This window comes from Strix aluco, chromosome 1 (genome assembly GCF_031877795.1).
Source record: "Strix aluco isolate bStrAlu1 chromosome 1, bStrAlu1.hap1, whole genome shotgun sequence".
Classification (NCBI taxonomy): domain Eukaryota; kingdom Metazoa; phylum Chordata; class Aves; order Strigiformes; family Strigidae; genus Strix; species Strix aluco.
The window spans coordinates 169,518,858-169,544,141 of NC_133931.1; the positions used below are offsets into that span (position 1 = coordinate 169,518,858).

Here is a 25,284-nt window from a genome sequence, read left to right on the forward strand (position 1 = left end):
CAACCCGCGGGGTGGCCGCTTTTGGGGTGCGGGGGTCTCTCTGCACTCTGTGTCCCAGCACCCCCTGTCCCAAACCACCGCTGGGGTGGGTGCTGATTCACTGGCACAGCCTGGGGACCCCCCCGGCGTAGGGGTGTGCCATGGGGGGGTCCCTTGGGAGCTGAACCCCCCCCCTTCCTTCTCTTGCAGCTCCCGGGGGGGGGCACACAGCCCCCGTGCCCCCCGCCTGCACCTCCCCTCTGCCAGCGCCACCAGTTTGGGGGGACAAAATACCGAGGGGACGATGACGCTGTGGGGGGGATGTGGGGGGGGATGTGAATGGCTCCTTTTTTTTGGGGGGGTTGGGGGTGCCCTGGGGGGCGTCCTGGCACAAAGCTGTCCCCGGGGCCGACCCCTCGGGGCCAAGGATCCCCAAGGCTGGTGGATGATGTGAGGAGAGGAGCCCCCCCGGGGTCTGCCTGCGCCCCCTCCCTGTGTGCCCCTTCCCCCCCCCCCCCCCCCCCGCCGTTGCCCCCCAAAAGGCAGAGAGGAGCCGGCTGACGCACTCCGGCCGCGAGCGGCCCCTTTATTGGCTCAGCCCCGGAAGGTGCCTCTGGCCTCGACCGTGATGCTGATCCTGGGCCGAAAGCGCCGCAGCCTGCGCAGGAAGCGCCCGAACCGGCCCCGCTGGACCAGAACCGGCTGCCGGAGGGATAACGGGGGTCACTGGGCTGGGGGGGGGAGGGCTGCTGGGGACCCTGCACCTGCCACCCCACCCAGGAGCCCACCCGGGGGGGACCCAACACCCAGGACCACATCCAGGACTGTGCACCCAGGATCCCCCACCCAGGAGCCTGCACTCAAGTCCCTGCACCCGAAATCCCACCCGGGGGACCCCACACCTGCACCCAGCACCCTGTTATCTAGCACCCAGCACCCTGCACCCAGGTCCCTGCACCTGGGACCCCACCTAAGACCCCCCCCCCCAACTGGGACCCCACCCCCAAGAGCCCACACTGGGGACCCCAACTGGGACCCTGCACCCAGGAGCCCACACCCAGCACCCAGGAACCACACCTGGGACCCCACACCTGGGTCCCTGCTCCTGGGACCCTTGCACCCCACACCCAGCACCCCACAGGTGCCCCAGGACCGCCCCCCCCCCCCCGCCCGCCCAATCCCACCCCTCCGCCACCTCGGGCTGGAGCCATCGTGGTGGGACGGAGACATCGGGGTGTCCCCATTGAGGGCAGTGGACGTGGGGTAGGAGGAAGGACACCCAAAACCCAACACCCCACCCATGGGTGCTCCCATCCACAGCCAGCGGGTGCCGGGGGGGTGGGTGCGGCCCCCCCCGGGGCCTCCCCACTCACGTTGGAGGAGGCGTCGGTGCAGGTCAGGTCGATCTCAGGGGAGCTCTGCAGGAACTGCACCGGCCCTGAGCACTCCTTGATGACCTGGTGGAGGGGGTGGTGGTGGTGGTGGGATGACACCCAGCATCACCCTGGGGACCCTGGGTGGGATCCCCCCGGTGTTGTCCCACCCCCCCTCCTCATCCTCACCCCATTCTCCTTGAAGTCACAGTCGTCGGGGTTCACCTGGGCGCTCGGGGCGCACTCCGTCTCCATCACGCTGAAGTTGAGGACCCGCAGCGTGCTCAGGTCGACGCCCTGCGGGGCCACGAGTGGGGAGGGGGGGGGTCACGAGTGGGGGGTGTGTGTGTGGGGGTCACGAGCGGGATGACACTCACCGGGGCGGGCTCGGGGTCAGCGCTGAGCAGCCTGAAGGCGTTCTGCACCTCGGGGCGCTGGTTGTAGGAATCGACGGCCTGAGCCAGCGCCTGGGTGTAGGCGAGCGGGGCCGGGGCGGGGAGGGCGCAGGCCCCCCCCAGCACCGCCAGCACCAGCACCCAGGAGTTCAGCATCGTGTCCCTACGGTCACCAACCCCCCCCCCGTGTCCCCTTTTATCCCCTCCCGGGACATTGGGAAACCCACCCCAGGGCTCGGCTCCCCCCCCTCCGGAAACGCCTGGCCCCAGCCCACAGAGTGGCAGTTTTTTTTGGGGGGGGGAAACACACACAGGGCGGGGGGGTCCTGAGCGTGTCCCACATCTGGTCCCCCTTGGGGACACGACCCCGCTCCCCAGGGTGTCCCCAGCTGGGCATGGGGGGTGGTTTTGGGACTGGGAGCCCTCGGGGACCGTCCCCACTTCCCGGCGGGGCGCAGGGGGGCCGGGGCAGCGCAGGGACCCGCAGGGACGGGGGTGACACCGGGAGCGTTGCCCGTATCGGGTTGGTGCCCCCCAGGCTTGCACAACCCTGGGCTTGCCCCATCCCTGTTTCCCAACACTGGGGGTGCCCCCCCGAAACCCCCCAAATTGTGTCACCCCCCCACACACGCACACGTACGACCCTGAAATATCTTTATTCCAGGTCCGCTGGGGACGGGGGGTGGCGGGATGTCCCTGGGAGGGACACGCCGGTGAGGGGCCGAGGTTGTGGGTGTGGCCGTGAGGATGATGATGATGGGTGACCGGGCTTGGTGCTGAAGGCTCGTGGGGTGCCAGGGGAGCGGGGCTGGGTGCTGCTGCCAGGCTGCTGGGGCGAGAAATAAGGGTGGGCTTCACCCTGCGGCCAAAACACGTCCCCAAAGTGGGACACACACACACACACACACACACACACACACACACACACACACGTCCCCACCGCTGCTCCCCCACCCAAGGGTGGGGGGACCCAGAGGCCTCACCGGCTCCCGGCCGCACTCCACCATCGACAGCGGCACGTCGGGCAGGAAGGCGAAGACGGAGACCTGGGCCGCACACCGCTGCACCTGGGGGACGCGGGGACCTTGTGGGACTTTTGTGTCCCCCTCCGCGTTTCGGGGGGGGGAACTGGTCCCAGCTTACCCTGCCTGGCCGGGCGTGGCAGCCGGCGCCGCGGCGGGCAGGGAGGTTTTTGGGGCAGGCGGGCTGGCGGGCGGTGAAGTTGATGCTGAAATGGGTGCCCCAATCGAAGGTCTGAAAAAAAAGACGGAGCCGTCGCTGGCTTCCCAACGCCGGCGGGAAATGGGGTCCCAGCTGCCCCCCACCCCACCCTGCTCCTACCGTCCTGGTGACTCCCAGCACCTTGAGCAGCTTCAGCTCCTGCCCGTGGGTCTCCAGCACGGACCGAGCGAGGTCGCGGGGCGGCGGCAGCCCCAGCGGGACGGCAGCGCCGGCCGCCAGCAGCACGGCTCCCAGCACCAGCGCCATGCAGGGAGCCGCGGCAGGACCAGGGCAGCGGCGCTGGGCTCGGCTCGGGGCCCCCGCCTCAGCCCGCTGCGCTTGCCAGGATAAACACCGGGCCCCCGCCGCCGTGGGGAGGGGATCGGGTTGTCCGTGTTTTCCTTGGCGCTCGCCTGGGCCTGGCGGTGACGCCGATCCCCCTCCCCGGCCCCTTCCCTTCGTCCGCTCCCAATTTCGCGGCGGGATGGCACAACCGATGCCGCCAGGATCCATCCAGCCATGCTCGACGTCTGGCTCCTCCTGAGCCAGGAACAAGACTCTCCTCCCGGATTTACAGCGAGAAAAAACAGGAGCCCGCTCCCCTCTCCCTCTTTTTTCCCACTTTTTTTCTTAAATCACTCTGCTCAGAGCTCAGACTCGTCTGAACACCCCGTCCCCAGACAGAGATCATGCCTAGAAACCCTCCCCACCTCGCTCAAAGACGCCACACCAGCCAGCCAGGGGATGAATTTCTCTTGGTTTTTAATTAAAAAAAGGGTTAAGTGACAGTAAAAGTGCCCTTTTGAGGTGAGGAAGCAGGTTGGTGTGTGCGGGGGGGAGAAGCAGCGCAGCGAAAGCCCTGGGTGGGGGGCGCGGCGGGGTCTGCGGACACAGAAACGTGCCGGTACGATGAGGATCCTTAACGCATTTTTTTTCAACCTTTTGGGGTTTTCTTTGAATTTGAGGACACGGGATTGACTGAGGATTGCACCGAGCGGATCACGCTCTCCCAGTTTACATTCCTTGGGTGACCAGCGCTCGTTTCCCCCAGATTTGGTATTTTTCTGTCCTGTTACGGACACCAGCAGTTTGGGGCTGAGGACGGAGGTGCTGCAGCTGTGCTGAAGGGCCACGAGCTCCCCTTTCTCTTTGGTTCATCCACAAAGAAAAAGCAAAAAAATCCCCAGGAAAAGAAACGCAGGGAGCGCGAGCAGTGCGGCCAGGGGACGGGCGAGTCCCCCAGGACCACCAGCTCGGGAGCCCGGGGGTCCTCAACAGCCCTGGCTTTAGCGACTCTTCGAGCCCCTGCTCTTGTAAGAGTGTTTGATCCAATATTCACGTTCTTACGGCCACAAAAGCTCGGCTGGGAGAGGCTGGCAGGGAGAAGGGACGCAAGACGGGAGGAGGGCACGGCCGGAGAGCAGCCCCACGCCCCTCAAAGCACGGGGTGACCACGGGAGGGACACGGCCTGGAGAAGATGCTAGGGGGTGGGAGGTCAGAGGAGCACGAGCTCCACAACTCTCCAGTCGGGGGAAGTTGGGGACAAAGACGGAAAAATACAGCGTGGTCCTTCCCTCAGAGGGAACAGAGGCTGGTCCTTCTGCAGGGACCCCGCCGCAGCTCCAGCTCAGTGATTTCTGCAATTCACGGCCCAAAGAGCAACTTCATTTTGATTCCAGTGTTCACGGGTGGGTTTTTTTTTTCCTTTTTAGAGTCTTAGCAGCATGGAAACCCCAACTGAATTCCCCCTCCAGCGAACCCAGCAGTTGATAAACACGGAGGAAATAGATCTATACTGACAAATCACATTTATATGCTCCTTATATATCCCTAAAATATACATAGTACCTGAATATATAGACATCCACATATACACCCGAAGTTAAAATCCCCAGCGATGCTGGGAGTCAGGTATGAGCAAGTAGGGGGTTGGGATTTGGGGGCTGGGGTGAACATCCAGCTCCCCCCGGCTCGGTGCAAGGTGGGGGCCAGGAGGGGCAGGCTCTGAGCCCCCCCAGATGCTGGGATCGGGTAGGACAAGGGGCGAGATCCCCGTCCTTTTGCTGCGGCCGGCGGGATTAGTGTCAAGTTCCTCCTGCCTGAGCAGGCAGCGGGGGCAGGAGCCTGGCCCTGCCTGTCCCCCGCGATGGCAGTGACGGGGTATGGCTTTGCCGAGGGGTGGCACGGGAGGACGGCGGCAGGGGGGAGCCCCGGAGGGATGGCAGTTCACCCTCACGCCAGAGGAAGGCTGAAGGGCTGACGCAGGCAAGGCCGGCGCGGGCCGGGAGCTGCCGCGCCGCCTGCGCCTCGTTTCGTGGGCGCAGAAAGTTTCCTGGCACAAAACCCACCGCCGAGACCTTTCCCAGCACAGCAAACCCCAAAATCGTGATACCAACACACGATTCCCTCTGTCGGCCCTTCAGGGAGACGCTCGCCCTGCGGCCCCACGTGGGCAGCCATCCCTGTCCCCCCCAGCACAGCCGACAACTTCAACAGGTATTTTTCTCGCCCCTCCTGAAAGACCACGGCCCCGCTCTGCTCCAGCTGCCTCTTATACATCGACTTTGAAAATATATCAGTATTTAATTTAAGGGACATCTTTACAATTAACACCTCGGCCTAGTTCCCATTTTGAAATCCTAAGACTGTTGCTTAGTGTCATTTACGTTCAGCCTTCTCCTCCAAAGCTTGCTAAAACAGCCCAATGGTTTAACCGACCAGTTTTCCTCTTCCTAGTTTCTCCATCATGTGGCTCTTGTGGAGAAGTTTTCCCCACCGAGCTGAAGAAAGCCCGGCTCCGCTTCGAGGAGCCAGCGACGTCTTGTGTAAGCAGCACCTTGAAACGCAGAGCCTGGATGCGGTTTGGGAACCGACGCCGGTGGGTTTTTTTTCTGTTTCAATAAGCCAGGTGAGATCCGTTTGTGTCCAGCAGCAAGTCACCGCGACAGCCGAGCGTCACCGCTGACCGAACCCTGGGGTACCGGGGTCGCTTTGCTGTCGGTGGAAGGCGTGGATGTATTTTCAAAGTTGTTAAAGCGGCTGGTTTATGTCGTAATTCAGCCTGCCCCGCTCCCCCGGCCCACACCGGCGCTCCCCAACGGTGCAGCAAAAGCAGACTGCAGGGCTGCTCGGAAAACCGACGAGGAGGGGAAGGATTCACTCAGCCACGGCTCACGGGGGGCGGAGGGAGGCGGGCAGGTCCTTGCTCGCACCAGCACGTAGACTCACCGTATTTCAACACGTTTGCTCATTGAGAAGCCTCAGCCCAAAAAGCCAAGGGTGGGGATTGGTTTGTGGAGTTTTTTTGTGAGTGTGTGTATGTTTGTGAATGACACTGAGCACCTGGAAACGCACCCCGGCGGATATCCCGTCACCAAACACTCTCTGAATCGCTCCCCGGATTGTCGCTGAGAAGATGGGCCCCCTAACCGCTCTCCTCTCAGATGGTCAGGAGGGGGATGCAGCCCACGCCAACCCCTCCCTCGTGACACACCATGGGGGCCATGAACGTCCAGCGGTTTGTCTCCGGGTCGTACATTTCCACCGAGCTGAGGTTGGACTGTCCGTCGTAACCCCCCACCGCGTAGAGGCGGCCACAGTTCGCCACGAGAGAGACGCGGCTCCTCCGGGTGTTCATGGGGACGATCAGGTACCACTGATCCGCCATGGAGCTGTAGACCTCGGCGATGCTGAGGAAGCCCGAGCCGTCGTAGCCTCCGCAGACAAACATCTTGCTGCCCAGCGAGGCCGCTCCGTGGCGGCAGCGCTTGTTGAGCATGCTGGCCACCGGGTGCCAGGTGGCCGTGTGGTGGTTGTAGTACTCCACCTGCAGTCACAGAGAGCACGCGGCGTCAGCGGACCCTCGCCCGGATGGCGCCAGGTTGCTCCCGCGCCCCACTGCCAGCTGGGTTTTGTTTGGTGGATTTAGAGGTTTTTATATTGGTTTTAAGCTTTTCTAACATCCCGGATCTTACCGGGCGTTGCGTTTCACCCTGTTCCCCCTGACCTCGGCCCAGTGAGCTGGAGCAGGGGAAGAAACCCCCTGAATGGGGGGAGAGACCATTCCCCACAGCAAGCGCAGCTTTGCAGATGCTCCCTCTACCCCCCTCCCCTTTCATTTGAAACTCTTCCCAGTTTCTGAGCCTCAGCACCAAAAGGATTGAACACCCTTCAATTAAAAGTTCAATTGCAACAGGATGGTGTCTCGATTTCAGCGTATTAATTTTCCTCACGCACGCAAGACCGGGATGCTGCCTCAAGACAGAGCCAGCCAAAGCTCTGCCAGACCCAAGAAGCACACGTCCAAGCTGTCCTTAACGATCCCCTAAGTCTCCCCTAACCTCAAGTGAGACTCCCCGCTCTCTCCAGGCAGCAGATTTCAGCTGTAACAGCTCAAACTCTCCAGTTTCTCACATCAGACAACCACCACTCCTGACGCAGTTCAAGCCTACATCCTGCACCCTGTGGCAAAGGGTAGGGTTCCTTCCCTTCCTCTGCGCAGTAACCTCTTCCACTTTCAGAAAAAGCTGACGTATATATATGTAGAAGGGTTATCCAGCTCCTCAGGGGGGAAAAAAAACCCGGCCAAGCACCATTTTGTATCCCCTGCACTTCTAGTGAGACCATTAGATGGACCCCTTCTGCAAGGACTCTTGCACTGCTCCAAACTTGTCCCGTTCAGGAATGTGCTCAGACAAGCAGATTTGTAGTTCTTGGCTCTGGGGTACTTCAGGCTGCAGACAACAGCCTGTCCCTGATCTGCTGAGCAAGGCAGAAAGAGTTACTGCTGCTCCCAACAAACCCTTTATGACCAATTTCTGAGAGCAGCGCAGTAGTAACACATCCAGTTCAGACACGGCTCCCCACGTTGCTGCTCCTGAGCGGATGAACGACTGTTTTCTGTTCCGCATCAGGCTTTTCTTTAGAAAACAGGCAGAAAACTGAAACACAGAGCAGGTGGAAGAGGGCAAGCTGGGTTCCTACGGTCAACTGGTAGCTTTCACTAAGGCCAAATGCCAGGTGCTGCACTTGGGCCACAACAACCCCCAGCAGCGCTACAGGCTTGGGGAGGAGTGGCTGGAGAGCTGCCAGTCAGAGAGGGACCTGGGGGTGTTGATTGACAGCCGGCTGAACAGGAGCCAGCAGTGTGCCCAGGTGGCCAAGAAGGTCAGTGGTATCCTGGCTTGTATCAGCACTAGCGTGGCCAGCAGGGACAGGGAAGGGATCTCACCCCTGTGCTCAGCACTGGTGAGGCCACACCTCGATGAGTGGGTTCAGTTTTGGGCCCCTCACTCCAAAAAGGCCATTGAATGACTCGAGCGTGTCCAGAGAAGGGCAACGGAGCTGGTGCAGGGTCTGGAGCACAGGTCTGATGGGGAGCGGCTGAGGGAACTGGGGGGGTTGAGTCTGGAGAAGAGGAGGCTGAGGGGAGACCTCATGGCCCTCTCCAACTCCCTGAAAGGAGGGTGCAGAGAGGGGGGATGAGTCTCTTTAACCAAGTAACAAGTGATAGGACAAGAGGGAATGGCCTCAAGCTGCGCCAGGGCAGGGTCAGACTGGCTCTTAGGAAGGATTTCTTTGCAGAAGGAGCTGTTGGGCGTTGGAATGGGCTGCCCAGGGCAGGGGGGGAGTCCCCATCCCTGGAGGGGTTGAAGAGTCGGGTTGACCCAGCGCTGAGGGATCTGGTGGAGTTGGGAACGGTCAGTGTGAGGTTCATGGTTGGACTGGAGGAGCTTCAAGGGCTTTTCCAACCCAGATAATTCTGGGATTCTGTAACTGCCCCTGCTGTGAAGCTTGTTTCAGAGATAATCTGTTTCTGAAACAGAAGCCAGACGGGCACAGAAAGCAGAGGTAAAAGCCTGACATCTGGGATACTTCAGAGCTCAAAGGAATGCAGTGATAAAATGATTTAAAATGAGAAGGAAGCGGGGAGAGGACAAAATGCACTAGTTCAATCCTTTTGGTGCTGAGGCACAAGAACGGCACTTCCAGTCCAGCTCCCAGCTCATTCTTCCTGAGCAAGAGGGACCCTGGAAACATCAGAATTTGGTGGTGTAAAGACCAACGGCACTTTGGGTGCACAGGAAAGGGGCACGGAGCCTTCCCAGCCCCAACCTGACCTTTCAGCTACCTGCAGTAAGTTAATTCCTGCAGGAGGCTCGCAGGAACCCACACCCCGCAGACTTACGCTGTTGAAGATCTGCAGGCCGTCGTGCCCTCCCGACACGTAGATCCGGCCCTCGAAGACGGTGACTCCAGCGGCGCTGCGGTTGGAGCTCATGGGGGTCACCACTGTCCACCTTGCCGGGAGAGGGGAGAGGTTAGCAAGGGTCCCCAAAGATTATCTCAACTCGATCGGATCTTCTAGGGCTGCGTTCGGCAGCTCTCCTTTCACCACCTACTTTATTTAAACCATGGTTTTGCTCGCTTGCATCCAGGTAAACTTTCGCGAGGAGGGATGCTGCTCCGCTGTCAGCATATAAAGGCTTTTCCACATTGTTTATCGTGTTTCCTTTCCAGCCTGGACACCCAGCGGTGCCACGGCACCACCCCAGCAGCAAACTAGGCTTTAGGGCACGAAGAGCTCTTACTTGTTTGTTTCTGGAGAATAGGACTCCACGGAATTGAGGGATGAGTTTCCATCGTACCCGCCACATACGTAGATCTGGCCATCCAGCACCACCGTTCCCATCGCGCTGCAATGAAGAGCAGGCCCCCCGTGAGACGGCCGTAGGTGCTGCCACACTGTTCAGAGCGAAATCTGCACAGCCTGCCTCGCCTCCTCCTCTTCCCCTTGCTTCACCTCCAGGCTGCTCAACCGCTCGATCCCACCTCTGAGCCTCGCAGGTTATGAGAGATGCCCGTGGCATGAGCACACCCCCCCTTTTCCTCATCAAAAGAACTAAATCAAAACACGGGGAGAAAATCTGACCCAGATCATGGGTCAAAATCCCAGCAATTCCGGTTTCCCATGGAGGATCTCCCCACTGCTGCTGGTCGGAGGGGCATCGCTGCGCAGCCTCAGGAGAGCCACTAATTGCTGTCAAACGTAAAGCTCGTTAAATCAAGGTGCCTGACCCTGTCACTACACTTTGTAAATCACCTCTTTGGCTCAAAAAGGCTATAAAATGGGACAAGAGACCAGAATCCCACCTCAAAAAACGCAGTCATCAAAGCTTCTCATCAAACTCGGCAACGCAATCCTCCGCGATAAAACCCCAGCGCTGCAGCTGGAGCCGAGCAGTTTGTGCAGCGACTGACATTTTCCTCTGCACAAGAGCACCCGACGCCCGTTCTGCTCGGCTTCAAGGCAGAACAACCCAATCGTGGAAGAGAAACTGCCTCTCACTGTGGGAAAAGCCCCCAGGAACCTCACTGCTACGGAAAAAATGAGTTTTTCCACTATAAGAGCCTTGTGCCCAGGATTTCACGTACTCGGCTGCTTGCAGCGTGCTCTTCCCAAGCTAGCAACATCTCAGACCACAAAAAAAAAAAAAAAAAGCCAGATAAACCATTATGGTAAAGAAGTGCTGCAAAGCCTGCAGGAAAGCAAACGATTTAACAACTCTTAGCGAGCGGACGTGAGCGCAAAGAAAACTGCAGCAGAAACCCCGGGTGCCAGGAAGCAGCTACCGTGTTGCAGCGGGGAGGACAGGACGACCACACAACTTATTAGGTGGGATTTCAAAATACTGCAGGGAAAGCTCCCAAACCCAACCACAAAGTGGTCCCTAGGCTGGTCGGGAACCGCACAGCTCTGTTCATCAAGGACAAACACCTTCTGCTTAGCTGGAAACCCCTCTCCCTGGGTGATAAAAATACTCCGTTCCTTCCCAGCTGTGATTCTCTTCTGCTTTCTGGGAGGGAAAGAAGATGCCAGTACTAGACAGAGATGGTAAAATGTGTTTATTTGACTCCCAGCAGCACAGGAGTTTCCTACACGGGGCCTGCCGGTGCTTTACCCACCATCTAGGATGACCACATGCAGAAACGGGGCTCTGACCACCTCCTTTGGGACTGCAGTTCAAACCCTTTCAGACGTCACCAGCAGAACCCGATCACTCTCTTGTAGTTTGATTTCACTCCACCAAAATCGAGAGAACTCCGTAGCTTACAGCCCACACCGCTCAGCTGTTTTTTTACTTACTGAGGTTTTAACGGCTCCCCTTGTAAATCAGCGCTCTGATGCACAGCTATAATTTTGTTGAGCTGCTGACAGTTTTCCAATTTTACCAGCAAGCAGTGCCCAGAATCAGCATGAGTGCCCTAAGCGCAGCCAGGCAAATCCCACCTGCTTCCATACGGTTCCACTCCTCCTTTTTCTTTTGCTCCTTCCCCACACATAAATTTTTTATTCGGCATCCACCACCTCCAGCCTTCCTACAACCTCCTTTTTTTTCCCCTCCTGCTCCAAAGATCCCCTTCCCACTGAGCGAGCTGCTCGTACCTTCGCTTGCTGTTCATACTTTCCACTTTGGACCAGGAATCCATCTCTGGGTTGTACACCTCCACGGTGCTCAGCCTCAGCTGACCGTCGTAGCCGCCGATGGCGTAGAGCAGCCCGTTCACCACCGCGACCCCGACTCGGCTGCGGGCCGTGGTCATTGGCTGGCACTTCTCCCAGCGGTTGGCAATGGGATCAAAGACTTCCACCACGTTCAGCGAGTCACCTGCATAAAAATTTGCTACTCAAATTAAAAGAGGGAGACCCGGTAAAACACTGTTTTAGCAAGCTTGCCTGTAGCGGAGGCGCGCGAGGGAGAAGCGGTCGCTGCTCTGAGCCCGAAGATGGGGCTGACACAGGGACTCTTCCTGCTCTTCTCTGGGAAAGTGGCCAAGATCTCACACGTCCTATTCTGGGCTCTCAGATGTCCTATTCCAGCCCCTCAGCTCCCCCACCATGTCAGAGGCATCTCCCAGCCACATCTCTACTCGCCCGCAGTGAGAGCCTGCTCTGAAAAATTCCTACTGCACTCCACAGAAGGATTGCAGAGCGTTTCAAAGCCTACCCGTGCTCTGCACCCTAAGACAAGTCCCAGGCTGCGGCAGCGGGACCTCCGCTGACCTCAAAGGGGCAGCAGAGACCTGCCACATCCCCTCTGTTGGTGTCACAGCCGCCTTGGGAAGGATAAATCTCTAGAGGATAAATCAGCCGCGTTGTGGCGAGGCCCACGAGACCCTCCAGCCCAGGTTAACCAGGCTGAGGCCCCAGCAGACAGTTTCACAGACGCTTTCTGTCTCTTTTTTACGCTACGGCTAGGCTCGTGCAAGCGCACTGTGTCTGCACGTGTGACCCCAGAACCCCAACGACATCACCTAGACACCTCCAAGTCCTGCCTGTGGCTATAGGCAAGGACACCATCCTCAAAACGCCGATTCTTTCAGATAAGCAAGAACGGCTGTCCTAAATAAACCTGACCTAGCCAGGATTTCTAGCTGGAAGATGTTGCACTACGGGCACAGCCACTGAGCGCTTCAGTGGAAGGGTCAAAGTGCCGCACAGAGGAGGAGAAACTGCTCAACACTTTACACGAGGGATGTTCACTGTTCCACCCAGTAAACTACGCTGCTCTCTGCACTGCGGGGAGCGGATATGCAAGGTACCTGCTGAGTTGAGTCCTCCAACAGCATAAATCAGTCCTGCAATCGAAGTACAGCACCGAGGACGGGTCTTGAACGCCGGGAGGTGTGGCCGACGCTCTGGCATGAGGTGATAATCTTTTGCCTCATCAACTAGGTCTCTGAAATCAAAGCCAAATAATTAAAGAGCGTGGCTGATACGATGAAATCCGACTATCTCGAGTCAGATGCAGATTGAAGCAACCGACTTTCCCCCTCCCGTGGCCAATACTTCTAGAAGGCAGGTTAAAACTGGGGAAGGTGCTTTGTTTTTTTGCCACGTGAGGTGCTCTGTCCGCAGAAAGAGAGAATTTCAATCTCCAAGACTGCTAAACCACATCCCTGCTACCTCTACCCCACCAAAAGCCACCAGCCCCTGGGCAGTTTTCTAACGCCACGTCCAAGGCTCACCTGCATTTGTGGCAGCAGCGGACCAGGTCATCTTGTTGCACGCGGTCAGTGAGAAACTGGGGTCGACAAAGGGGGAGGCGGATTTTGGACAGGAGCTCAGGTAGGAACGACTCTCTCTGGTCTCGGTCATACCGTATCCAAGCTAACGCAGCTTCAAACACCTGCCAGAAGAGAGGCATGGGAAGTTGGAGCTTTGGGTTGTTGTTTTTGCTTTTTTTTTTCCTAAGTTCCTACTGCTGCCAGTTGTCCAATGGGAGAGAAACCAAGTATTGACAATGATCAGTTGGTCGACACACTGGAGGGCAGGGATGGGCCATCCAGAGGGACCTGGACAGGCTGGAGAGGTGGGACATGCAAACCTCCTGGAGTTCAACAAGGCCAAGGGCAAGGTCCTGCCCATGGGTCGGGGCAATCCCAAGCACAAACACAGGCTGGGGGATGAAGGGATTGAGAGCAGCTTGTGGAGAAGGACTTTGGGGTATGAGTGGATGGAAAACTGCCTGTGAGCCAGCAACGTGTGCTTGCAGCCCAGAAAGCCACCGTGTGCTGGGCTGCACCCAGAGCAGTGTGGGCAGCAGGGCGAGGGGGGGGATTCTCCCCCTCTGCTCCGCTCTCCTGAGACCCCCCTGCACTGCTGGGTCCAGCTCTGGGGGCACCAACAGCAGAAGGACACGGACCTGCTCGAGCGGGGCCAGAGGAGGCCACAAGGATGCTCGGGGGGCTGGAGCACCCCCCTGTGAGGACAGGCTGAGAGAGTTGGGGGGTTCAGCTGGAGAAGAGAAGGCTCCGGGGAGACCTTAGAGCGGCCTCCCAGGACTGAAAGGGGCTACAGGAAAGGGGGAAGGGACTCTTGATCAGGGGGTGTAGGGATAGGATGAGGGGTAACGGTTTTAAACTGCAAGAGGGGAGATTCAGATTAGATGTAAGGAAGAAATTCTCCCCTGTGAGGGTGGTGAGGCCCTGGCACAGGTTGCCCAGAGCAGCTGTGGCTGCCCCCTCCCTGGAAGGGTTCAAGGCCAGGTTGGACGGGGCTTTGGGCAACCTGAGCTAGTGGAAGGTGCCCCTGCCTGTGGCAGGGGGGTTGGAACTTTAAAGTCCCTTCCAGCCCAAACCATTCCAGGATTCTATGATCTTCCCCTGATCTCAGATGACACAAGACAGAACAGTGATGCTCTATGTTGCACCAGAGGACTCTCCTGTCACCTGATGCTTGGGTGGTTTGGCTTTGGCATTGCTCTCTCTGCCCCTGACTTAGTCTGCAATAATGCTGCTCTGTTGTCCCATGGGATGGTACACTTAGTTTGCAGGGAGATGAGGGAGCTGGGAAGAGAATTTTGGTAGAGAAAGTGGGACAGAATGCAAAAAAATGGTTATTTAGTGTCAAAAATCAGCAAACTGGGGAAGAAGAAAAGAGTATGGTGGTGCTCTATGAAAAACCAGAAGTCAGTTTTGATGAGAGGGGTCCACCTGTCAGCTTTGGGTAACTACACAGTAGATGTCTGGAGCTGAGCTGGTCCCTCCAGGCTCCTTCGCAGACACTGGGAGAGGCAGACCTCTTCAAAGCACTGCTCACGTGCCCCGTTTTGGATGACTCCAGATTACAAAAGGAGCCCGCCGACTCGTTTAATTGGAGACACGTACTCCTTGGTTCACAGGACTCTCACAGTTAAAGGCCGAGCTGGGTTGTCTTTCTACCCTCTTGCACTTACACCCAGGTGACTACACCCAAGTCCCATCACCGTCACCCAAGGCAGAGCTCCCACTGAGCACGGTGTCCCCAGCCATCGCACTGAGCGGGGTCACACTCCAAGGCCAACGTCACCCACCGCAGCCTCATTGCTGTTCACAGGTTCAGCTCAGGGAGCTCACAAACCCACAGCAGACTCCCCTCTTCTGCAGAACTGGTCACTGTGGTCACGGCTGCCAGCTCGCAGGATAGCTGTCCTCTCAACCAGATTACACACCCACTTCGGGTGGTCTTTTATTGCAACCGGTGGTGGTGGAGAAAACTCCAGCAGGACCAGAACAAAATTATGAACTTCTTTTACGGTGGAGATATGGAGTCTCTCACATCACCATTCCTGAGGCTTTCAGTGCAAAAGTACTTCTTCATCAGCACCACGGTGAGCTTAGAATCACAGAATCCCAGAATCATCTAGGCTGAAAAAGCCCTTGAAGCTCCTCCAGCCCAACCATGAACCTCACCCTGACCGTTCCCAACTCCACCAGATCCCTCAGCGCTGGGTCAACCCGACTCTTCAACCCCTCCAGGGATGGGGACTCCCCCCCTGCCCTGGGCAGCCCATTCCAATGCCCAACAACCCCTTCTGCAAAGAAATCCTTCCTAAGAGCCAGTCTGACCCTGCCCTGGCGCAGCTTGAGGCCATTCCCTCTTGGCCTGGTCCTGGTTCCTTGGCTCAAGAGACTCATCCCCCCTCTCTGCACCCACCTTTCAGGGAGTTGGAGAGGGCCAGGAGGTCTCCCCTCAGCCTCCTCTTCTCCAGACTCAACCCCCCCAGTTCCCTCAGCCGCTCCCCATCAGACCTGTGCTCCAGACCCTGCACCAGCTCCGTTGCCCTTCTCTGGACACGCTCGAGTCATTCAATGGCCTTTTTGGAGTGAGGGGCCCAAAACTGAACCCACTCATCGAGGGGCGGCCTCACCAGTGCCGAGTACAGGGGTGAGATCCCTTCCCTGTCCCTGCTGGCCACACTAGTGCTGATACAAGCCAGGATGCCATTGGCCTTCTTGGCCACCTGGGCACAAAAAAACCCCAAAAACCAAACTTACTTCCACTCTACAAGGTGCTTTATGACCAGCAAATGAGCTGCACTGCACTAAAACACAGTCACTTCTGAAGAGGGGGCTAGCACCTGTCAGGACATGAGGAAATGTCACCAGGGACAGACTCTTTGGACTCCTACCTGCTCCACAAAGGATCCACTTGGAAAAAACAGCAAGAGACAAATTTGTGGTATGATATAGCAACGTGGCTGGAATGTGAAGCAGGTTCCCTTCCCTGCCCATTTCAGGGGTGTTTCAGACAGCCTGATTAACAAAGCACACTCCTACCCTACACGGAGATAGCTGTAGGTCTGCTTTTCATTTGTCACCTCCTTAGGAACCTCCTCAGAAAGAGCAGGACAGATTTCCTGGCTCGAGGACAGGCTCTGTTCTCCCGCAGACTGTCAGCCCACCACTGACAGATTCTCAAGGCTGTTGAAACATCTCAAGGTTGCTCAGCCACGCTTTGTTTTTTTTCCTAGGAACAAGATAGTCTAGAGGAGCCTCTTGATGGCAAATTCAGTGGAACATTTGTTATAAAATGCTGCAGCGCTCACAGAAAATTCTTCACACCTCAGAAGTACTTGTCTGGACTTGTACATGAGTTCTGTGAGGAAGGGCTCCCTGCTACTGCCCACACCCTCAGCCCCTCCTCCCCAGAACCAGCCACTTATCAACAGTAAGGGGCACAGCTGAAGGGTCTCAGGATCTGTCACCGATGAATCAAAACACCTTAAAACAATGTTTTGCAAAATCTATGGTCTGAGCAAGGTAACACTGGCAGCACAACAAGAAGTGGGGCTCAGGCAGTCACCACAGCTCTGTCTAGCACTTCTTAGTGTCCCCACCATGCCAGGACACCTTCTCAGCTTCGTTCAGACCAGGAATAAGGCCATATCCCATTCCACTCCCAAGCCACCAAAAACCCTCCGAAGGAAAAACTACCTCTGCTGGGACCTGAGCCAGGTACACACCTGCTCTTCAGACTTCACGTTGAGCTCATCCCTAGAAACGAGCTCCAGGACGTCTTCAAAAGGCAGCGCCAGGAACTCTTCAGACATGGATACCTCCACGAAATGCTGATGAATGAAGCTGTTGGCAGCGTCGTAGAGCACCGCACACATCATCGTCTCTGCAAACTGCCGCACTCCCAGACAGTTCTTAGGGTGAAGCCTGGGACAGAGGGGAAGGGGAGAGCAAAAGTAATGTCAGTTTAACGGAAGGATCGAAAGAATTACAAACAGGTTCAGTGGAGCAACGCAAGCCTCAGAGGATACGTGATACGGGGAAAGCCACAGCTGTGTTTTCTTCAGTGGTGGCAGGATCCAGCTCACCGATGAACATACCTACACAGAGATCTGAAGGTGAATCCACAGCAGAGCCAGAGGATGAAAACCACAACTTAAAAATGTCCCCTCAGACCTGCCAAGGAGCCAGTGGACAGACTCAGCTGGCTCTGCGTGATGGCTGCAGGTTGTCAGTTAAGGGGAAGCGAGAGGCTCTGCACAGCAATCCCTCCCTCCCACATCTCGGGGTGCCTGGGCTGTGCATCTAGCACCTTCTTTTTAACTCCAGTATGGGACAAAGCTGGAATCAAGCACATTGTGCAAATACCAACCATCAGTCTCTGTTTTTCATCTTACGTCTTTTTTAAGTGCTACAGAACAGCATCTGTAGCAGCTTCATAAAGCCATTTCCTGCGATTAAGAAGGCTTTATCCCCAAAGATGCTTTTGCAGTTGGAGGTCAGACAGTGAGAACCACCGCTGCAGACCCCGGCCTCTCCCCAGCACAGACAAACAGCCACTGCATAAAGCTGCGCAGTGGCACGCAGAAGCTGGAGAAGATGTTATTTGCCACAACCACCTGCCCTACACAACACGTGTCCTTGAACACTCCTGCCCAAACAAGAAGCCCTGCCCAGTACAGGCATGTCACCGTTCAACAAGAGCCGACAGTTGTGTTGTTTTGTGGCACTAATCACCAGATACTAAACCAAATGCTACCTACGAAGGGAAAACACCTTGGGCTCTGATGGTTTCAATGTCTAATGGTCTGCAAAAGCCAGGCCCGGCTGTTGACAGTGTGTCCACAGAGGACGTGACATCGCTTGTGTCCACTGTGGGGACAGCACTCTCAGTGACTGCCCCACGCTGTGCTAAGAGCAAACACACAGCACTGATGGGGGGCACTTTCACGCAAGGATGGCTCTCAGGGCTCACACAGGCCTTGGTTACAGCACTATAGACCTGTCTGTGCACAGCGGCCTAAAAATATCCCCGGTCTTAATTCCATTTGAGAATGAGAGCTCAGTGTGCATGTTCCAGCTCTTCAGAGCAGTCAGAGTCCACTAATTTTCTTGTTATTAACCAAAGTGACAGTTTGCAGGCTCAAATCTAGGATTTAACTTAGGACACCTACTTGCTCCTAGCAGACCTGGAAAAACCATGGCAGCTAAATCCGAGAAACCAAATCACCTTGCTTAATCTGTGTATGGATACAGCTACCTAAAGCTAGTAGGGACTCAAAAATCGACACAACACATCTCTTTCCAGCTTGGTGTCATATTCAGCACCTCAAATAAAATGTTTTTGCAAGAAAAATGAATACTCTGTAATCTTACATAACCTAATTTTAAACAAACTGCAGAAACTCAGGATGCACAGGAGACTGAAAATTGAGACATCTTAAACACGGAGGAAAAACATTTTTTCTCCCCAAAGCATGGTTTTAGGATACCTCTATTTAGAAATAAAGAAGAAAAACTGGCTGAGATATTCCATGTATTTGGTAGGCATGTTTAATATCACACCACACAATACACTGAACAGCTGCAGAGAAATCAAGCTAGGGAAGGGAGGGGGAATTAACCACGTAAGACTCCCTGGCACAATCTGAAAATGTGTGTGGTACTTTTCCAAAGAACAGCCCAGCTTTTCCGTCTCCAGATCGTGCTGCTGGAACAATCCTGAAGCCAAACACCAGCAAGGGAACTGAAAAACCTGGGACCAATTTAAGGCTCTGCCACAGCTTCCTGTCCAGCTCCTTGGCCGAGTCCCTTTGTTCTTCCCCTCTTACACACGCAACAGCGGAAAGGGTAATTACTGCGAGGATGGGTTCGTTAGCAGTAGAGGCAGTCACGCACCACTGTGATGTGCAACCGGCTAGCTAACTCTGAACAAAGGAAATGTTCACTCAGTTTTGCTCTAGGTATTAATTCCCATGGCTTGCCAAGGCCTTATACTGTGCCCCAGCTGTAGCATCTCCTAAGTCAGAACAGTTATTTTATAGGCGATGAGAATGGCGAGTCCTGGGAGCCAGACCTCCTTATCACGCTGGCAGGAGACATCCTGCTCCCTCCCAAGCCAGACACAGATGATTAAAACCTTGCTGCTGTCAGGGAGCAGTAAGCATAGCTAAAAGACAACCCCTTACCTCTCTCTGAGGAAAGTGCAACAAGCATCTTTGATATTCTGCAGCTGAAGGAAACTCGCCCCCATCAGCAGAGACTGGACATTCTGCTGATCTATGGCCAGGTGACCGTTGTAGGCAAAGTTGATCAGAGCCTCAAGTGCACTAAACAAGGGGGAGAAAGGGCAGAATTTATTGACAATTAACCTAGCAGAGGAGACTACTAAAAGAAAACCTTTTTCCATCACCATTCACCCAGAGGGTAGGCTTTCAAGCCTTGCACGTGCAACAGCGAGGCCTGCAGAGCGCTCGCGGCGCCTCTGGATATGGGGCGTTACCTGGGATCCATCCCCTGCATGACAATCTCATCCTGCTTGCACTCCATCATGTCGTTGGTGAACATGGCGTGGAAGTAGGGGATAGAAGCTGCCAGAACGATTCGGTGAGCGCTGAATTTATGGTCCCCTACCTAAAAGGAGAGAAAAGGGGAAGGAGGGAAGATCAGCACATCCACCACCAACCGCATGGTCCAGATAATTCACTGTAGCACAGCTCCGTCAGCCCAGCAGTAACCGAAAGTTGGCTGAAAGTTGGACAATTTCCACTTGCAAACAGGGCAGCAGCCTGTCTCTTAAATTCAAACTTTTGAATCCAGTTTTCCAGCCTCATAAGCTGCCACGGGCGATCAACTGGGCAATGATAACGCAGTACTACAGCCCAAGAGCAGGTCGTCTCCTGATGGCTAACAGAGAACAGCCAGGTCCACAGAACCACGTGTTTACATGAATCAACTTGGTATTCAACTGCACGCACAGATTTCAAGTCCACATCTGCTTCCCCCAGCTGTTCAGGGCAGAAAATGCTCACCCGTGGCCCCACTTCAGATAACGCACTGCTCTTAAGAGCTGGCAATCACCGATCCCACGTCACCCGTCTGACCCCGGGACACCCCAAGTACATGAAGGCTCACCCTGTGTCCTGGACTGCAACTATTCTGCAGAACTAAAAGCTGCCCTTTTTCCTTAGCTCTTCATCTGAACCGATGACCGGCTTACAGGTTAAATCCCACGTGCTTTTCTTCTCGGCCAGCCATCACGTATGCGCAGAGCCAGTCACCTTCACTATAACCTAGAGGTTCATATGGGCTCATCATCTTTAAATCTCTGCAGGTTCACTTTCACCAGCTCTGCTATACCTGCTCAGATCTATCTCCTCTGAAGAGCCTTCCTGAGCTATAAAGCGAGGCTTGGAAGGGGCTTCTTGCGTCTCCGATTCCACTTCTCACTCCTGCAGATGTTACACGGTATTTTATCCTCTCCTGAATTACACAGGTCTTTGCTCTGATTACTTCCCTCTGTTGGTTCTAAGCTTTTTTCCTCCCTAATTTCCAGGCTAACCTGACTCACACCAGTCTATGCCCATCTGAGCTTGCATAGAACTGCCCTTTTTCCCCACTTAAGCAAGATTTTCCCATTTGAGCTTTGTTTTGCTGAGACAAACAAGCTGGCACAGAAGATCCCTACTCTCCAGGTCATTCAAGAAGCCTTTCTCTTCTCCTCTGCACTTTTCTACAAAAAGCTTCATCACCCTTTCATGTCTAGGCAGCTTATTAACAAAAACGTTGTTTGCATTCGGGGTTTTCACGGTTCCCAACAGTGCCTTGCCTCTCCCTCTAGGCCCAGAGCTCTCACACCCAGTAAATACAACTTGCTGGGAGTTTAGAAAGCAAAATTCCTGGCACATGAAAAAAAGAGAAGAACTGGGCACTACACAAGATGCATAAGCAAGTGGGATTTTTTTTTTTTTTTCCTTTTTAAACAAAAGCATACTCAGCTGCCACAAATGCTGTTTACAAGATTTTTTTAAAACCAGCTTGACCACCCAGCTGCTCGCCGTGCGTGCCTGCCTGCACAACGACAAACATTCAGCGTGTGGTCAGCTCACGGCACTGTGTGCCTCGGGTGCAGGGGCAAGCCTGCTCTGCCCGAGCTTCCCAATTTAAAGTAGTGCTGCAAACATCCAGTCAAACAGCTTCCAAGACTTGCTCCAGCCCAGCAATGGCAGGACCGCTTTTGGAGAGCCTTGTCTCTGTCCTGGTCAGCTTAGGCGTGGCCTGAACCCCTGCCCATGCTGCCCACTGTGCCTGGATTCTCCTGCACAAACCCCGCTGCTCTGGATTTTGCAGAGTTCCCAACGCCCAGAGCAAAAGCAGCGAGTGCAATGGCACAGACTATTACAGCTCATGGAAAAAAACCTCACTTATACACTTGTACGGTGACTTGTTCGCTCAGGATGGGTAAAGGTCAGTATCAATCTCTTCTACTAACCCAAAACCACATGTAAGACACCCCAGAGGCTCCAAGACTTGAGAGCTGTGCCACAAATACCAGCAAATACTCAGCTGCTCTGTTCCCTTCTCTGCTCACTCAGTCATTAATTTAGCTCATGCTTTACCTTCACCTCCTGCTCTCCTGTGCTGGCATCGAGCAGGAGCCAGACCCTGGTGGGGACAGAGGCAGGAATAAGAGGGCTTGTTTGGCAGATGAGGGCTACGATGTTCCAGGAGAGAATGGGATGAAGCAGAAAAGAATAAGGTAATGAAAGCAAGAGGATGGATATTTTACAGCAGCAAGCTGGTAAGGACAAGCATGGAAGTTAAGACAACAGCTCTACCAGCGCTACAGCAGCAAGGCCACGGTCCCTCAACATGAAAAATCATCGGCATGTGTGCATGCAGCGGGATGGGGAATCTCTGACAAAAGAAGTCAAGACTGCTAGGACTCGCGAAGGAGCCCATGGTCAAAGAGGGACTGAGCTCAAGGCGACAAGGCCCAGTGCCGTTTAAGTAACAAATATCTGCAGAGCAGGGTCCCCCACCCTGGCTTTACGCAGCCTCCTGTAAGCGAGCGCAAACTCTGGTCTGGCCTCTCTAACACAACAGGTTTTAAAATGCTGATAAATACCCCAAGTTTAATGAGAAAAGCCCGTAAGAGGAAGGAAGCGATTCAAGAACCTGCGCACCGCTGAAAGCTGACAAAACCTCACTGTGCCAAGGGCTGGGGGTTTTCATTTCCTTACGCTGCATGGCTAACTGCCAAGTCGAGCACACGTGCACACCAACAACTTTGCTTCTGTTCATCTCTCCATGTAAGCGAGTGACCAAGGCGCTGCTCGTGAGAGAAGCACAAGAGGTACAGGATTAAGACAGGTAAAAAAGGAGATTTAGGTGCTGAAGCTATTTTGTTTGGGACTTCTCGCTGGGGAAAAGTTTACATCTGACCAGCCACAACCTGGTTGACCTCCATGACTAACTCGCTGCTCAGCCTGTCCACGTTCCATCCCCGAGGCTCAGAAATGCCAGACCTGCTCGGCAAGCTCCGGCGCTCCCCAGCCTGTTCCTACCCAGTGGATGAAGCCACTCCACCAGCTGTGCCCGCAGCAGCTGCTCCTGGCCCAGCCCGACGAGGAATAAACACTGGCAAAGCCAATGAAATGGGTCTCACAATTTACATACCCGAATGCTGTACCTCTCGTGCATCGCACACAACGCCCGCCAGCCTGGGACGTGCCGCGCAGAGCTGGCAGAAGCTGCAGGAGGCCTCGGGTAGCTCGGTGGCAGGACCTGGCCTGTCCTTGTCACTTCGCCAGCTCCTCGCTGCCACACGCAGAACAAGGTCTAAGTGTTACCGGTGTCATTTTGGAGCTGGGGGATAGACACTGCTGCTAAAGCAAGAGATACATGCCCACAGATGAAGCCTGCAGCACAAGAGAGGTCTGTTCCTTCTTCAAAGGCAAAGGGCTGATTAAAAATTCCAGGCTATTTTCTTTCATATGAGATGCAATTCTTTATTTTTTTTTTTCTGAAAATGTTTGCAACTAAAGGGCAGAGGAGTGCAGTGCTGGAAGTCACCAACTAGGAGCTGGCCTGGAGCATCCAGCTTCTACAGAGCAACCCCTTCCCGGGTGTCTCAAACATCCCAAACCACAGAAAAGCTCCATTTCTGCTTGCAATATTTCTCTGGCTTGAAACAAGGTGAAAGAACAAGGCCTCATCTCTCTAGAATTTTGAAAGTGCCTGGAAGGAAGTCAGTCCAATTGCAATACTTTGGTTCAATATATCTCTTAACTACAAGACACATTTGGAGGAGTGTTCCCATCCAGGCAGCACAGAACGTGGTTGAGCATGCAAGAAAAACATTTTAGTTGCATTTCATTTCCACCCGAGAACAATTTGCCAAAAGTCACAGCTATACAAATGCCATTTCACCCTTTTAAAAACAAAAAGCATTATTAAAATTGAATAGGCACCCATTAAAATGATACACCTGCTTCAAACGCATAGCGATCCCCTAGTTCCAACCAAAGTTAACCTTATAACTGAAGTTAATACCAATTTCAAAAGCAAGGTTATATTTACTCAAACAAGTCTACAGCATTACCCAACAATAAGAAAAAGCCCTCTGTTTTGGAAAATAACTGTAAAGTACAAAAGCATCACCAGCTTCAAATTTGTTTTTAAAACAGATTTAGTTTTGAAACGATGGGTCTGTGTGTTGGATAGCCATCTGCACCATGGTTAAATTCACCGATTTCAGTCCCTGGGATTTACGCAGTCTGCTGCACCCCGGGATTTCCCAAGCCTTGAGCAGCTCAGCAGCACTGCTCATGCTTCCCTCTCGGCTGAGCACAAGGTCAATCAGAGCTTCCCATGTCCTCTGCCAGTGCTGCATTTCCCCACGTGCCATCGTGCTGTCGCTCTGGGCAGTGATGAGGGACCACAGCACAGAGACAGCCACTGGCAACATCGCTGCTGAACCAGACAGATACTGTCTGCAACCACCTGCCCTTTTTCTTCCAAGGCGTTCAACACCGCAGCTCCAGACCTCTGCATCCTGCTTGCAGCACAAGCCCTTTTTTTTTTTTTTGACCTTCCCTCTCTGATGGATGCGTATATTAAACTGCATCTCCACCGCTCGCATTTCTCCTTAGGAGAGGCAGAAAGGGATAAAAACACAAGAGATGCTTTAGGCTCTAAGTCCAAACACAACAGATTTTAGCACTTAGTCCGCGCTGAGCTGAAGCTTTCCACCGCGCTCCAGTTTCAGGGCGGCTTCGCCATCACCTCACCCCACCACAGGCTGCTGCCAAACAACCTTATTATAAATAAGACGCCTGGCTATTCCAAAAGCAATCATTTATAGTCAATCAGCAAGATTCCTAACAGGTTAATGAGAGCTGTATCATTACAGGGATGAAACACCTTGTGCCTGGGCAGCACCACCCTTCCGGCTCTGAGCAGCGACAAGGGAGAGGATTGTTCCCCCGGTGCGGTACTCGCCCTTCATTAAGGGAAGGGTTTCACCTTGGGGAATTAGCAGATTAACCACACTAGGAATGACCCTGCACAGGCAAGGCAGGGTTTGAAGTAACCAGTTTGTTTTGGTTGCCCGCAGAGAGAAACCTCTGTGCAGGGCTTGACCTCCTGTCCCGGCTCAGCCCTCATCTATGCGTGGGCTGCAGCTGGATGGTGCAGATGAAGCCATGTAGTTCACAACTGCTTCCCTGGCGCTAGTGCTCGCCTGACCTTGCCATTCTGGGCAAGAAAACGGAAAGAAGCTGTACAAAAAAGGGAATAATTTTCTGCTGTCGTAGCAGGGGAAGGGGGAAGACTGGGACCAGCCCCTGTCAGCAGTGAGATCCACGGAGCTGCATCAGCAAAGAGCTGATCCCCGCCGTGATCGCCAGCAGCTGAACAGAAACTGCTTCCTGGTACTGGACAAGACAAAACCTGCAATTCCTTTTTTTAAAACTTATTCCTGTAATGATAGAGGGCCCTCGGGGAGATTTATAAATTGGGAAGCTATCATTATGTTCATACCATCAGCACTTAATGGCAAGTCCTGAAGGAACAACTAAATTTCTTGCTGCAGGCAAAGGACAATACCTGTTTTTCCCGTAGAAGATGAAAAATACGTCCAAGGATGAGCACACAGTGCATGTCCCCTCGATTCATCCTTGTGTCTGTCTCTGTGCTCCCTATCTCCAGAGCCAAACGATCTCCCTTCCTTATGACCAAATAAATATGCCTTCCT

General features: G+C 54.7%; 3 protein-coding genes across 4 annotated transcripts in view; all 3 read right to left on the reverse strand.

The window, feature by feature from the left end:
- Positions 1-537: 537 nt before the first annotated feature.
- Positions 538-2,262, reverse strand: LOC141934576 (cathelicidin-2-like). The gene is made up of 4 exons (XM_074850142.1): positions 1,730-2,262; positions 1,542-1,649; positions 1,353-1,436; positions 538-681 (listed from the first exon to the last, which is right to left on the reverse strand). Exons 1-4 carry the CDS (start codon positions 1,901-1,903, stop codon positions 574-576), a joined length of 474 nt encoding a protein of 157 aa, XP_074706243.1. The 5' UTR covers positions 1,904-2,262; the 3' UTR covers positions 538-573.
- A 116-nt stretch (positions 2,263-2,378) lies between these two features.
- LOC141921082 (uncharacterized) lies at positions 2,379-3,481 on the reverse strand. The gene is made up of 4 exons (XM_074819079.1): positions 3,089-3,481; positions 2,891-3,001; positions 2,731-2,814; positions 2,379-2,606 (listed from the first exon to the last, which is right to left on the reverse strand). Exons 1-4 carry the CDS (start codon positions 3,479-3,481, stop codon positions 2,403-2,405), a joined length of 792 nt encoding a protein of 263 aa, XP_074675180.1. The 3' UTR covers positions 2,379-2,402.
- A 232-nt stretch (positions 3,482-3,713) lies between these two features.
- KLHL18 (kelch like family member 18) overlaps positions 3,714-25,284 on the reverse strand; it is a 29,757-nt gene continuing 8,186 nt past the window's right edge. Inside the window, exons 2-10 of one of the 2 annotated variants that reach the window (XM_074845007.1) lie at positions 19,531-19,661; positions 19,217-19,357; positions 16,757-16,955; positions 12,999-13,159; positions 12,573-12,709; positions 11,416-11,653; positions 9,560-9,664; positions 9,157-9,268; positions 3,714-6,795 (exon numbers count right to left, since the gene is read on the reverse strand). In XM_074845007.1, the coding sequence (XP_074701108.1) occupies positions 6,409-6,795; positions 9,157-9,268; positions 9,560-9,664; positions 11,416-11,653; positions 12,573-12,709; positions 12,999-13,159; positions 16,757-16,955; positions 19,217-19,357; positions 19,531-19,661 (1,611 nt within the window). In that variant the 3' untranslated portion in view covers positions 3,714-6,408. The remainder of the gene's footprint in view (positions 6,796-9,156; positions 9,269-9,559; positions 9,665-11,415; positions 11,654-12,572; positions 12,710-12,998; positions 13,160-16,756; positions 16,956-19,216; positions 19,358-19,530; positions 19,662-25,284) is intronic. The other variant, XM_074845013.1, reaches the window with a different exon arrangement.